Genomic DNA, 15396 nt, shown 5'->3' on the forward strand with positions numbered 1-15396 from the left:
ATTTAAATGGGATAAAAATAGAAGATGCTGGCAGCTGCTTTTAACCATGGTGCTAATCAGAGCAAATGAGTCTAACTGCAGCTGGAATATGTAATTCCTGCAGGAGCTACTTGCAACCTGCTGCTCATTCGGTCTCTTCACCTTAGGCAGCAATTTCAGAGAAAATGCTTTTTCAAGTATCATCAACTGGGTGTGTGTATGCATGCATACATTGCATGCATGTGTAAGCTTAGTGACAGTAAATTGGTTGCTTTTAAAGCAGATTTGTCTTCCTTATTACTGTCTCTCAAATTGCTCCCGTTGTTGTGCTGCTATCCGTGGAGTTTGAATTTTGAAAGAAAAAGCAGGGCTGCTTTTACCTGGCTGCAGAACCTCTGTCTAAAATGAAAAGGGAGAGGACAGTGTCCAGTAAATGCAGTGGTGTTCCTCCCTAAGTAAAGGGGAATTGCATCCTCCTAACAACCTGCCTCTTATCAGGAGGAAAGCAGAGTATGTTCAATTTCTCATTCTCACTAGCCGGCTTATTCTGTTATAATACCATTCCAGACCAAGTCTCATTTTAGATGGATATCTGTAACTCTCTTCTGCTATGTGCTTCCTGGCTGTCATTACATATGGCAGGTATGCTTAGCTTAAATTGCTGGGAGAGCTAACAATGAGGTTTGATTAATCACTTTAGTCTCATGGAAATCTGTCCTCTCACATTATGCTCTCACTTTCTCCAGATCTGGAGGCTTAATGACATTTGCACACCTGAGTCTTTGCCTTACATCAGTCTATAGCACGAATGTAAAACCCCACATTGGCTGTAGTGTGCATCTGAAGTCTCTTCTGTATTCTGTCTGACATTACCAGTATTAAAGCCAAGGGTGGATAAAGGTGGTTGGGTGCCCTTTTGGGTTGCACTTCCCAAAATATGGGCCCCCTTCCCCAAAAGGAACACATGAAATAAGCTGCCACCTCTTGTGGAATCCTAAAGACTAACATGACTACATGGGCAAACGTGTTTGTGGACTACAAAAAAAACCAAACAAAACCTCAGCATTATAAGCAAACCTAAAAGCTTTTTAAAAAAATACTGATTTTTTTTTAAAAAAATACTCTGAGAATGTGGGCTTAACTCACCATTAACTCCTCAATGCTCACTTCTTGTCCTGGATAAGTCACCATCTCTTAGCTGTATTGTGAAGATATGGAATATGGTTTAAAATGACTACAAAATGGAACTTAGTGCTAATATAATAGACATCAAATTGTGGTTCCTTTAGGTAGGCTGGGACCAGAAGGTGAGGGGGGGCAGAAACTCCCTATATCACAGCTTCTTTTTCCATTCCTTCAAAATCTCTGCTGGCCACAGCAAATATATAAACCAACAACAACATGGGCGAGTGGATGAGGAGAAGTCTGGGAGGAAGCTATCTCTATCATTGTTTATCTTCCCCCCATTCTGTTCAAAAGTCCTTCTGGGCAATCAAATATGTGCCTTGTCAACATTCCACTGCCATATTTTGCCCTCACACACCCTTCCTCCAAACCCCACAAATAGAAGATAGACCTGCCTTTCACTGCTGCAACCACTTTCTCTCCAAAAATCAGTGGAGGGGGTTATTTCACAGCCAGAGTGGAAGGGCAGCAGCCCTTCAGACTTCTGGAACTGCTCTATATGAAACCTGTCTGGAAAGTGCCCCCCGGTCATTACTTGCCTTCTGTAAGGGCTAGATACTCACATTTTTAAAAAATGAAAGCTCAGACTCCAGGGCATCCTTGCATGCATGGGAGCAAATGCATACACAATTGCATTGCAGTATGATATATGGTTTATTTACACATATATACAACCTGACCAAGATGGTGAGAGCACAGTGTTTACATTCTAAGAGGGTGCTGTTCCTCCAATTGCTGCAGCCTTATATACCAAGGGACCCCAACCACATTTGATGCTGTCTGCAGCATAAAACAGACTACCCACCTCGTGGTCTACCCTCCCTCCAGCTTGCAGAATTGACGTTTTTCTCCCATTTGCTTACTTCAGCTGCCCACTGAAATTCTGGAAACTTCCCCATTCCAACTCTGGGGTTGTCTTTTGCTAATTACCCAGAGCTCAGGGCAGGATCTCCCCCCTCTGTGCCTGGCAGAGAGTCTTCTGTTAATTGCCTTCTTAATGGGTTAATGGCCTTTGTTCGGCCAATGGCCTCCATCTGCTGAGCTGGTCTGGCTCATTAGCAGAAACTAAATCCAGGGGTTTCAAACCTTGATTAATTCTAACTTTTACTGAATCCAAGAATTATGGGTGACTTACACCCACAAACTCAGGCACCCAGAACCTATAACAAGAGCATACAGTAAAGCTGATGACTAGCTTTCATTATCAAAAGTATGTTAAAACAAATGGGTTTGTACACCCTCTTCCACCCAACTTCCTTTTAATTAGTGATTTATGTTTGCAGCATTCTAATAATTCATCTGCATGTCAAATAACAGATGACGTTGTGTGCTAGACTAATGAATGCTGTGCCTGTTGGAAGGTGTTTAGATCCCACTATTTTATTTTAGTAGAAAAGATATAGCTAAGGTTAGATGTTGTGGGAGGATATGGAAGCACAATTTGTTCTTTTTAACTTCAGTTTAAAAAGTTAGAATGTTTTCTACTACAACTGAAGAAACTGATGAGTTTATTCTCTCTCTGTGTGTGGTTCTTATTTCCATGGCCTTTGTTAAAATAATACAGCTGTAGATTACAATCATTATTCCAATGGATATTTTCCATTGCATCAGCCACCCCTCCTCCTTTCATGTACTCTTGGCATATCAATCCTCGTCTGTACTAGATCCTGGTTTATACCAGTGTTCTCTGTTTTGTCGCAGATAGAGGTACTGTGGTTTCATGTTGGCTCATATAGAAACCGAAATTTTGTTCCTGGTTTAAGATCTTGGTAAATAAACTCAAATTCTGGACTGATACAGCCCTGAATAAAAGGTGAGCCCACTCAGGTACCTTCTGAGGTCATCTTGCCCAACAGCACCCCAAAACCTGGAGCCAACACTATATAATCTCCTTACAACCCTGTTTCCCCAGCATATATACCTATGGATGCTATGCTAATGGTTCCATCTTATATGGAGACACTGTTGGAAGCCAAGGCTTTGATGGGGATTGGTAAAAGGATATATTTAAAATATTTAATCCTCTTGAGACTCGTGTGTGTGGGTTAACAACAAAAGCACATGAATACCATTTGTGTTCTAGGAGACCAGGGGGAGGAGTGATTGTCACAGCAGGAGGGGAGACTCCCTTGATTCTTCAGTGGCCTGTCTGATCTCTGTCTCCTAGTCCATGTCCTTCTCTGCCTCTAAGTCTGGACTGATCTCTGCCACATCCTCTTCCTGCTCACCAAACCCTGTTGCCTCTTTAGTTTCCGACACCTCCTTCTCCTAGTCCACTCACCATCGTCCCACCACCAATTCCCTGGCTCTGAGCCTTCTTTCCCTGGGGGTTCTCCAGCTGGTGCCTCCAACCACTCTTCTGCATCCACCCAGTCCATGGCAGGACATAGGAAGTTGAATTATACTGAGTGAGACCATTGGTCCATCTAGTGCAGTACTGCCTACACAATCCTTCCTGAATCTGGTGCCCTTCAGATGTTGTTGGACTCCCAACTCCAATCAGTCCCAGTCAGCATGGTCAATGGTCAAGAAGATGAGAGCTGTGTAAAATAATCCTGAGGGCAAAAGACTGGAGAAGCTTGGTTTAAGCTGACTGGTAGTGGCTCTCCAGAGTTTCAGCTTTCCAAGCCTTAGCTGAAGTTGCCAGGCACTGAATCTGGGACCTCTTACATGTAAAGCATGTGTTACAGCCCTTCCTGTTGAAAAAGCAGTTATTGAGCTAGCAACTGCAGTATTCAGTTTGTTCAAAATTATTGTTCAGCGTATGACCATGTTGTTACAGCATGCCATAGAAATTGGCATACTTCAACCTAACCACCCCATGGGCTCAAGGTTGTCAACATTTAGAAATTTAGCAAGTGAGTCTAAAGGAAATAGTTCTTCCACCTTTAACATACTCCAGAGGCTTACAAAGTGGTAAGGGCTGCATTTCTAATCAGACACTCCATGTAGATTCAATATGGGAGCATGTCTTCTAACGTTTGCCACTCTCATTGTGATTTTCTTTGCTAGGCAAGATGTTATAACAGGCAGGCATCCCTTACCACATAGTAATTTCAAGCCATGCCTGTGGTGTTCACTCAGCACAGCCCTGCACAATGATAATGTCAGGATATCTAATACATCGTAAAAAGAATTGAGCTGATCTTTATATGGAGACTGTCACCCTGACCCTAATCCTTGGAAGTGAAAACCCTTGATTTTTATGTAACTCATTTCCAAGTAAGTGTGATCTGGATTGCAGCTTATAGCAGCTGGAATAAGGAAAGATTATATTTTTACTCTTGCTAAAGCATTTCAATGCACTTAAATCAGGGGTGTTTTTAACAATGCCAGGTTAGATATATTGCAAGTAGCTTGAAGCTCGTAATATGCCAGAATAGCAATTTGTGTGGTCAGCCATCCAGAATCTCTTCTCGTCACAAACCCAGTGAAAATTTCTTCTCCCCTTTTCATCCGCTGTGCATTGAAAAGACTGGATTGAATGCAGCCTGCCTGACACAAAGGAGAGAATTCTTTTCAGCAGTGGTGTGCTGTGCATTGATACACCTCACTGGTTTGGGCTGACATAAGATGATGAAACATAACATGATGCAACATGGTGCAAATCCTCTGGTATTAGCTTGGCTATTTCACTCTGGGTTCCAACCTAGTTCATACAGTTAAGCAAGCTGGGGATTCTGGATAGTAAAATCACTTCTTCTGTTGGTAAAGGACCAATATTAATTAATAACAGTGTGTTGCTTATGTTGCACCACCTCCATATAGTTTAATAATAGGTAATATGACTGTTGCTGTTCTGTGTGCTGCTCAGAGAGCATATGGGCAACCAGATAAATTCTATATTCATTATAATATTTTCACCCTTTAACAGTGGCAGTGTGCTAGGCATTGTGGAATGGGATGAAAGCTGCAGTTCTGAGAATTCCAGTGGCAATTCTTATATTTCTATGCTTTCGACAAATCTATTTATAAGACACACTTTAGCAAGGCATTGTTTCGGAAACATCCATTGTCCAAGGGGTCTTTTACCATAAAGATACAATTATGCAAATTTACTTTTGTGTAAGTTTCTGTTGACATCAGTGAATCTTCTCTCCCCCATCTGGTCTGTATGAGAGAGCATCTCTTGCATGGATTTGTAAACTTCCCTATGCATACAACTTTCATCTAAAATATGCAGCTGGTATCTGTAGATGCACTAAGCTCCTGCATGACCTGCATATTTATTTATATTTAAGCTAGCTGATAGATTCTTCTAAATAGTGAAAGCATCCCTAAGTGGTATATATACATAAAAAATAATTTTCAATATATAAAATCAGCAAAATTTAAAATCAAGTATACATAATCTTTGTACGTGTCCTTGTAGGCTTGTGCAAACCAAAGTTTTAAGTAGGTTTCTGAGATGGCACCGCCGCACAAATAGTTTGCAGTTATGCCTGTGCATGCATTCACAGTGTGCATAATAACTTGCCCCAGCTGGTTATGGTCCAGCATTAGAGAACTTTAAAACACACAGCTTTGGTACAACAATATGTTCCCCTTCAGGTTGGAGATATGGGACAACATTTCTGAATGTTCTCCCATGGGAAAAAGTCCTTGTAAAGAGAAAACCAGAGCACTAGTGAGAATGTAGTAGCCTAGCCCTCTACCTGTTGTACTAGCTTTCTACATGCAGTAAGGTGCTGGTGTTGCTGTTATTGTTGTTGCTGCTGCTGCATAAGCAAACATTCAGAAATACAATTCCCCCACCTATAGTCAGAAGTACCTCCTCAGGGAACTGCTACCAACAACAACAATTTATTTATACCCTACCCATCTGGCTGGGTTTCCCCAGCCACTTTGGGCAGCTTCCAGCAAAATATTAAAAGCTTCCCTAAACAAGACTGCCTTCAGATGTATTTTAAAAGTCAGAGAGTTGTTTATTTATTTGACATCTGATGGGATGTTTTGTGTCTAGTATGTTCAAAGATCTTGTGTCCATTTCAAAGATGGAATGGTTGGGTACTTCATTACTATCTTGCTTCTAACCTAATCTAGTTTTTGTTAATGGAGCCAATTTGGCATTGCAATGATAAGCAGAACTTTATTTTGTAGAATATTCCTTTGGATTTCTGGGTAAGGTCTAGTGACTTTTGTTAGGAAGGCAGAGAGAACTCGATTGAATGTCTCTTGTTAGTTCACTTTGGTGCTCTTATATTTTGTAATTTCCTTTTGTTAGGCAGACCTTGATTGGCAGTGGATTGTAATTTGTTCTCATTCTTCCATTGATTTAAATCCTGAGCAGGATTTAACTAAAGTGACTCTGATATGCAACAGAACAGAGCAATGTGTATTCAAGCCTAGGAAGGAATGTGGAAAGCAGCAATATCAAGTGAATCTGAAGCTTTGATGGGCCATTTCTGATTTCATTAACACTGGGCTGAACTTTCAATTAACTCTGATGATGCAAGACGACCTGCACCTTTATTCCTGACAGAGGCGCGGCATCTAATAACTGCACAACAGGCAGGGGAAAAAATTACCTTCCATGCAGCTCTTAAAAGTAATGAGCCTTTGAGTGAGAAAATGACAAGCTGGTCCCACTCCAAAATTCCTGAAAAACGCTTTCAGGCCTGTCTCATTTCTTGTGAATTTTAATACTTATTTGCAGAAATGCCTCAGAGCACATTAGCTTGGAGACTCGGAAAATCAGCAGAGTTATTTGATAATAACTAAAACACAGAAAGTTGCCAGGAAAACTTGAAAATATACACAAGGGGTAGTCTGAAAATCTTGGTACAGGGGAATTGAAACAGGTGTGGTTTTTTTGCATGCAAATCAGCTGTTCTACTCCTGAGCTTCCCTGTAAATACAAACCCCACAGTAACATGAAAACATATAGCACACTGTCTTTGGGAATAGTTGTGTGGCTGGGGCAACCCTGATTTCCCAGTGCTTGTAATATTGTTTGTTTTACTTCCAAATTTGTTCTGAGTAGAGGCATTTCCAGGGAAGGGTTCCTTTATGCCCCACTACCAAAGCCAGAAGACAGATTTCCCCATCCTTCATACTCCTCTCCCATCAAGCAAATGAATGAGCGGGTGCAGCCCTTCTCCTGCTGGCACACTTGGAACCTTCTGGCAGTGGCCAAATATGGTCTTCTCAGGAGCTGTTTTCTAGTTGGTGCTTTTTGTTGGAATCTGGGCCTCCTTTCAGGGCAAGGTGCTGGCAAAGGTCTGGCAATTCCCTATGACCCATCACCCAAGTCATTTTGATGGGATGACCAAGGCGAAGGAAGGAGAAGTGGCTCTCTCTTTTCCTTTCTTCCGTTACCAGCACTGTTCCTGCCAGGGAAGTCCCAAGTTACCCCTGGTTTTCTTGGGTCAAATTCTGGAAATTCGCAACCCAGTTTGAGGAGACCTCCAGAGAATTAGTTCATCCTCAGTTAGAAACAACAGACCAGAGAACTACCCTCTATTGGTAGAAGTGTGGTCCTTGAGAATCTCATTTAGTTATATAAGTAATTGACAAATATGGCTTTGGATGGGTAAGAAGCCTGAATGAGCTTGGAGAACGTGCTTTTGTTATAATAGCATTTCCTACTGTTTTGATACACTCATGTTAGTATGTAAAAGCACAGAAATGGCCTTTTGTAGTGGTATGCTCAACAGGAAGAAGCTGGTTAGCAAATGCCAAAATAAAATAGAATTATTGTTAACTTTGGATAAGCTGAGTGGGGGAAGGTTAGTTTAGAGCTGAAATTCAGGTAGATGCCAACAGGATAATCTGCTTCTAATTTATTTTCTCCTCTCCCCTGCTGTTGCAACTGCAGTGACTATAATCAGTGCAACTACAAATGGCTAACGTACTTTTATATGAATATTACAACAACGTGCTCAACTTGTTCACAAACTCGCTTAGAAAGCAATCCTCCCTTTATATGCAATTACCTGAGAGTTAGAGTCTTTGAGCTGCATGGAACTTACTTTTGAGTAAACATGCATAGGTTTGCAGCTTAGTGGCTTCTGAATAAAGGATGTTGATTTCCCCCAATCATTAGGGAGAGATTTAGCAAGAGAACCCTTTCCCAGTGTTGAGTTGAAATTTGCAAGACACATCACCTGCTTAAATTCTGCCAGCAAAGTGGCTGTTAAAAGTCTCAAGGCACCTTCCAGAAACAAAGATGGTCACCTTATCCTGAACATATTTGAATCACAAGTTGTTCAAAGAAAGAAGCTGAAACTTGACTTTAAAAATTAGATACAATATTCAGAATTTTCAGGTGTGTTTTGGTAAGTATTGTAATCCAGGCCTTCACAAACCAAGGCAAAGTCATGTAAGAAAAACTTTCTGTTTTTGATGCTTTCTTGGAACTACAAAAATATAGGGGGTTGTCAAGAACCTGACAGGCCACAATCCATTGCTGCATTTTGCCTGGTGCATCACAAGCTGTGCAGTCTGTCTTAACCTGTGCCAAGACTTGTAAACAACGAACATCATAGCTTGTTCAGAAAGAAGAATGCTGTGATGTTTGCAAATTGCTTTAAAGAATTAAACTTCAAAATCTTGTTACAGAAAATCACATTCTCTTGTGATAACAGGAATATAGCTCTTGTTTATTTTTGAAAGTAAATATATGCTTCGATAATATGTTTTAAACAATACTAATTTGAGGCATTGAGTGTCATTTCATTTGTTGCCATTGCTCTCCTGTGGCACAACAACAGGTGATAAAGAATGAATAATTTCTAGGTTCGCCAAAATTAAAAAACCTGTTACAATAGGTGCTGAATCAAATTAGAGGCTTGGAAAGATGGAGCCCTGTTTGCCAAGTCTCAGTTCAACTTTGCAAGTAATCTTGATTTATGTGAAGCATTTAGATTCTGATTTTCCAATAAGTTCAAAAGAAAATGGTGTTAAAAGGATAAATTATTGTTTGATTTATAACCAATAAATTGCTTATCATGCATCATTTTATGTGGGTTTAAGCCAATTGACCTCAGTATGCCTTTTGGAATATAGAGTTATTATGTCACCCTCCATGTGTCTCCTCAGAAGTCCCCACTTTCAGTGTCTTGTAAGTGTGTTTAGGATTGCAGCTATAGTTTTTGACAGGGAGTAGGAAATATAATATGTAGTGGGGAGCTCGTGCAGTTGTTCAGAACTCTGTATGAATTGTACATGCACTGTACTTCCAAACTCTTACGTTATAACAGCATCACTATTTTTATATAGAATTGACTTGTCAGTCAAAATGAAATATGCATAGAAATTAAGCTGGAAGAATGCAATATGATGTCAGTTAATGCTTGAATGAGAAATAATGCTCTCGTGGTTGCCTGGATACAAATAAGATGTGTGTCATAGAGGAAGGCAAATGTAAATGAATGAACAAATGAGTTGTCAACTTTAGCTTTGGAGTCTGATAAGGACAAGGGAACTGCTTGTAAGATGGATGACTTGCAAGATTCATCAGTGTACTTTGTATGTCTTTGGACAGTTACTCAGCTTTTCTATTTGATTTTGAATAACTTAGGTGGAGTTTTTTTGTTTTTTAAACTGAGTTCTCATTATTAAGGCTCAGGGTGGTTTACAATATAAACTTTAACAACAAAATTCCAAGCTAAATAAAACCTAGTGAACACTTGTTTCTATTTAAGAAACCAGTGCAAATTGAAATGGGTTTTATTGTTGTTGTTGCTTCTACAGGGGATCAGAGTTTAGCCTTTTGGCAAGTCTAGTTAAAAGGAGCTCCCTGGGGCAATCACTGGCAACATTTTAAAGTCCTTTTACCTTTCAGACAATGACCAATCAATAAAAACTGAATATTTTTGAAGGAAACTAGGTAGCAGAAAAGCCCAGAGATAAAATAGCCTCAAACCCTATAGCATATCAGACAATCCATACCATAGGCCAAATTTGGGCTGCTTGCCTGCAGATCTCTTTAGGGAGGAAATAGCTTGGTGTTGTAATTGAGCTGTGGCTGTCTCACAATCTCACCTGCTATAATTCACAGGGCATGGGACTAATCAAAAGATGATGAGTGATGTCCCACAGCAGGCTCTTATGGAAAAAGGCTGGCCTTGAGATATCATGGTCCCAGACAATTGTAACGTGATGATCTTCTTCATGGAAGACACTGTGATGCTCTAGAGCACTGGGGGTAATGGTGCTCAAAAATTTACCATTCCATGAGGTGGACTGCAGCTCTCTGCAAAAGCTGAAGGAAGCCAGAGGCCTCAGTCAAGCTGCAACTATAGTTATCAGTCTTTTCATTTAGTACAGAACATACCACGGAACAATTCAGGCCCTAACTGCCCTTGTGTGTGAAAGATTTGCAGCAGTTCCTTTCCTTTAAGGCCAAGGTCACTTCAGCAAATGCATGACCCCAACTTTACATCTGAGATGATGGGGAATAGGGGGCGATTTCTGTACTTGGCAATTTTCTTCAGCAAATGAACGCTGAAGTCGGTTATGTTCAGAGCTCTGGGGGAGAGAGAAGAACTTAAACAAATGTTACAGAACAATCCTGTGCCTGATTACTCAGAAAGCCCATTGTCTTCATCAGGGCTTACTCACTAGTATTTGTGCTTAGAATTGCAGCTTAAGAAGGTGATTTTGATATGTATTACTGCTTGACTGAATTAATCTTGGTGAATTCTGTGGAACTTTCCCTACGGTAAAGGATCAATTGTTCTGCATATACTTATCAACTCTATATGAAAAGGTTTCTTGTCATTGATCTGTGGGTAATAAAGTTATTCTTAGCCTTTAGGCAGTATAGATGGAGTAACTGTTGCTTTTTCTTTTCAATTACAGCAGGAAAAGAGTCCAGAGAATTCAAGAAATAAAGGTATGTTGCTATGGTAGTAGTTTTTATTTAATTGCTTATTTATGTTTAAATCTTTATAAGCCATATTTTCTGGCTTATAAAGTCTACCCAAGTTGATGAACAAAGTATAGAATGTTTTTTAAAAATAATTACTGACTTTATTTTTATCACTAATTGGCAGCTAATATACTAGCATTGCATTTTTACTCACAGTGCAGAGATAATGCTACTTTTACTTCTGAATATATGAAGACCTGAACAGAATCGGCTATAGGAAATAAGGATACATTGCATTTCTGTATTTCAGAAATCCCTACACATCTTGTTCTTTGAGCATGTTTTGCTTGGCTTTTGTTGTATGAGGAAAGCTAATAAACTGTACAGCAGCATATTTATGGAAACTTATTACTCTTAGTAGCAGCAAAAGATAAACAGCTAGTGTGTGTCATGGCAGAATGTATAAATTGAGGCGTAGTTGGCCCTGACTCTGTTTCCTAAACTTACACCAAGTAGAAACTGTTGTATGGGATTAAATCTGTACCTATGGCGAGACAAGGAATATTGCCATTTCAAATGAGCTTTGTCCAGATGTATCTGTAATACAAATAAGTAAAAGGAAATAATTTATCGAGTAAGCATTTCTTGGTGTAATTAGTGCAAAATATTTTAGTTTCACAGATCTGATCACACTAATTGAAGACCTCTTCATTTGAATTGATACAGAATGCTGTAATATTTGCTAACAATAGTAGTAGGATATGTAACAAAGTTAGGTAAAAGTTTCCTTGTGCAGAACAACAGATGTGTGTAAGCCTTGTATAGAAGAAACAAATCAAGAAATGTTGTGTTTGCATCTTGCACATGCTAAAATTGGGTTGAAAAATATTTTATTTTTAGGATTTCAGAGCAAACTCTTTATATATATAACATGGTAAGGCCTGTGTTTTGTTGCTGTGGTAAGAGTTCTCAAACATGCTTAGCATAAAAAGTATCTTTAAAATGAAGCTTTTATTAGTCACCTTCAGGCATTCAGTATGAAGTTAAACAGTAATGAAAGATGTGTTCAGGTGGCAGCACTCGCCTGACCTCTGGTCAGCCATATTAGCACTACTTACTAGGAGAGATGACGCAGCAGTGAGGTTGGTGCAGAGCAAACACAACAGCAGAGCTACTCTGGCACTTCTGCCAGTGCATTTGCACCAGGCCAGCCTTGATACTCCCTCTCTGCCTCTCAGTAAGCAGCAGCAATGTGGTCAACCAGAGATCAGGTGAGCGTTGCCACTCCACTATGCCATCTGCTAGTGAGATTATATAAACACTCAAGGTGGGACCATGGAAATGAGCACACTAGTTCTGCCCTTCGCATCACCATTCTCCTTCTCCTCCATGAGAACGTGGGGGGTCTGCTACATTTGGAAAGTATTGAGAAAATGTCACCCCCTGATGCAGAAATATATGTAATGTTTTACATATGTCACAACACACAGCAGACATGCATATCTCAGTCAACAACAAATATTTACAAATTGGTTACCTTGCTGGGGCATTCCCTTTCAAAGTAAATGAATTTCCATAGGGGAAATTAGTCTGGATTTTACTTTCTTGGGCTCCATGATCACTGCAGATGGTGACAGCAGTCACAAAATTAAAAGATGCATGCTTCTTGGGAGAAAAGCGATGACAAACCTAGACAGCATCTTAAAAAGCAGAGACATTATCTTGCCAACAAAGGTCCATATAATTAAAGCTATGGTTTTCCCAGTAGTGATGTATGGAAGTGAGAGCTGGACCTTAAAGAAGGCTGATCGCCGAAGAATTGATGCTTTTGAATTATGGTGTTGGAGGAGACTCTTGAGAGTCCCATGGACTGCAAGAAGATCAAACCTATTCATTCTTAAGGAAATCAGCCCTGAGTGCTCACTGGAAGGACAGATCCTGAAGCTGAGGCACCAATACTTTGGCCACCTCATGAGAAGAGAAGACTCCCTGGAAAAGACCCTGATGTTGGGAAAGATTGAGAGCAGAAGGAGAAGGGGAAAACAGAGGACGAGATGGTTGGACAGTGTTCTCAAAGCTACTAACATGAGTTTGACCAAAATGCGGGAAGCAGTGGAAGACAGGAATGCCTGGCGTGCTCTGGTCCATGGGGTTGCAAAGAGTCGGACACGACTAAACAACAACAAAAAGCAAAACCAATAAAGAAGCCTGCTTCTGAGTACACATGGTTAGGCATGGTTAGCCTTATTACATATAGGCTGCCTCTAGCAACAAGCAACTTACACAAAATCAGCAAACCACATTACAAAACAAAAAACAAGGAAAAGCAGCAAGGCACCTGTCAGGATGGTGGCAATTATACATCAGTGAATATGCCAATAATATACATTGTAGAGCAATATATGTATCTATTAAATATAAAGTTTTTAAAAGCTCAAACTAAGGTAGAAGGCATGTTACAAGGGTTGCTGCTATGATGGCGGTTGAATGGGCAGATGGATGGAAATCTGCATGGTAGTCCATTTTCAATGGGTTCTTCTGACATTCTTAATTGACTTCTAATAAACACATGGGATACATACATGTATATTCCTCATGTCTCCTATTCCAGAGTACAGCTGTGGGAGCACAGATATATCTACCATGTGGAAGCCAGGGCTTCCCCATTAATTTCAATACAGGGCAGCTCAATCTATTCATCTCTTTGCACATGCAAAGCTGTTCCCTTCATTGAAGTTAATGGAAGCTCTTGCCAGCACATATGCTCACCAGAGCACTGATGCCTACAAGGAATTAATGGATTAGGGTTAAAAAGAAAATTGAGAATTGGTGTGCGTCAGCTTTTCCCCTCTCCCTCCTCAATTAAATCCTGTCCTTCAGAATTCATCATGGAGCTTGCTAAAAAAAAAAAGATGGTCACTTGCTTTGTAGGTTTAAGGAGGTGTTAGTAGTACAAGTTCGTAGATTTGTGAATGCTTAAGTTCATGCCTATTGTATCTCCCTCTGAGATACCTCATACATGTTGTCTTCCACTTTCCCAGCATCAAATTATCTAGAAAGCATTTTCTCCCTGCACAGCGGCTGATAGTAAGCAGGCTCTTAAGAATGATTTCTGAGCTTGCTGCTTCCATGCAGTGCTGTATATGTTAAAGGAGGTCACCAGCACTCTGCAAGTTGGCAGGACCCAGCATGCTCAGAGGTTCATTAGGTCTTCAATTTAAGAGACTAACCAAGTATACAGTTGTCAAAGACCTGAAAAATATTTCCAACAACTCTATCCATTAAAGTCTGCCAAATCTAGTTTGGGGAATAAATCTATGACTCTCTAGCAGCCATATGAAGCACTGGTTTTGCTGCAATGGAATGTTTATGTTTTGATACCCAGAATTGCATCTGATTTTTTTTCTCCCGAAGTTTGCTGCATGTATTGGCATGTCTTTAAATGTTGATGAAACATCAACATTTGCTTGAGGGGGTGAGACACTGAAATACAAGACATACTTTGAATAAAAAAGTGATCCATTTTTGTACATATTGTTTGCAATTTAGAAAAGAAAATGCTTGTGGTTTTCTATCGCTTTTTGTGTGAGTTTCTTCAGGGAATTGATGTAGGCATAATGTTTCAATTTTGTTATCAAACTTCAAATCCTGGTTTCAGATAGTACCACACCAAAACTGACATCCTGTTTCTTGAAAGTTTTATTCCCTTGCTTTAGATTTTTGTTTTTTAAAAATAAATCAGTACATCTGGGCTTACCTTATCATGGCTAGGTAGTGAGTGAGTGTTTCTCAAATTCAGCATTCCTCCAACATTCTGCTTTCTGATCTGTGAAAAACCTGCATGGAGAAGATACATCATGACATCTTCCTCTAGGTTTTAAGTGAAGAGTGGAAAGCTGGGCAAACTAGCTCCCAAAAGTGCATGAGATCAGTGAGTGATATTCAACTAAGTCTTGTTCCGAGTAGACACCTTGAAATGAATGAACATGACTAAGGCTGCATACCTACAAGGGGAATGGGGGTTAATGAAAACAATAGGACTTATTTCTGAGTGGACACATAGAGGATTGCCTTGACAGGATTGCCATTTCAGTAGGTCTACTCAGAGTAAAATTATTTGATTGAAACACGGTGTTTGCTGATTTTCTTTCTTTCTTTCTTTCTTTCTTTCTTTCTTTCTTTCTTTCTTTGAGAAAAGTAATTTTACCTCAAAAAAGAGATGAAATATTCCACACAGTAAAAAGCCTTCACTTAAAAATAGCTGTCAGAAATACAGTGGGCAGCTTCTCTATCGTCTCACACTTACAGGAAAGCCCAGCTGAGGACATCATAGGGTTTTCAGAAAGAGCAGACACTCAAGCAGGCTGCAGCATGTAAACCACTGAAAAGACAATTTGCAGAAGAAAGGAAAACAAAGC

At 40.0% G+C, this 15396-nt stretch overlaps 1 protein-coding gene across 4 annotated transcripts in view; it reads left to right on the forward strand.

Annotated features, from left to right (window-relative positions):
• FSTL5 (follistatin like 5) overlaps window positions 1-15396 on the forward strand; it is a 362814-nt gene that overhangs the window by 71912 nt on the left and 275506 nt on the right. For all 4 annotated transcript variants that reach the window (XM_053402951.1, XM_053402953.1, XM_053402952.1 and 1 more), the window contains exon 3: window positions 10969-11002. In XM_053402951.1, the coding sequence (XP_053258926.1) occupies window positions 10969-11002 (34 nt within the window). The remainder of the gene's footprint in view (window positions 1-10968; window positions 11003-15396) is intronic.

This window comes from Podarcis raffonei, chromosome 9 (assembly GCF_027172205.1).
Source record: "Podarcis raffonei isolate rPodRaf1 chromosome 9, rPodRaf1.pri, whole genome shotgun sequence".
Lineage (NCBI taxonomy): Eukaryota > Metazoa > Chordata > Lepidosauria > Squamata > Lacertidae > Podarcis > Podarcis raffonei.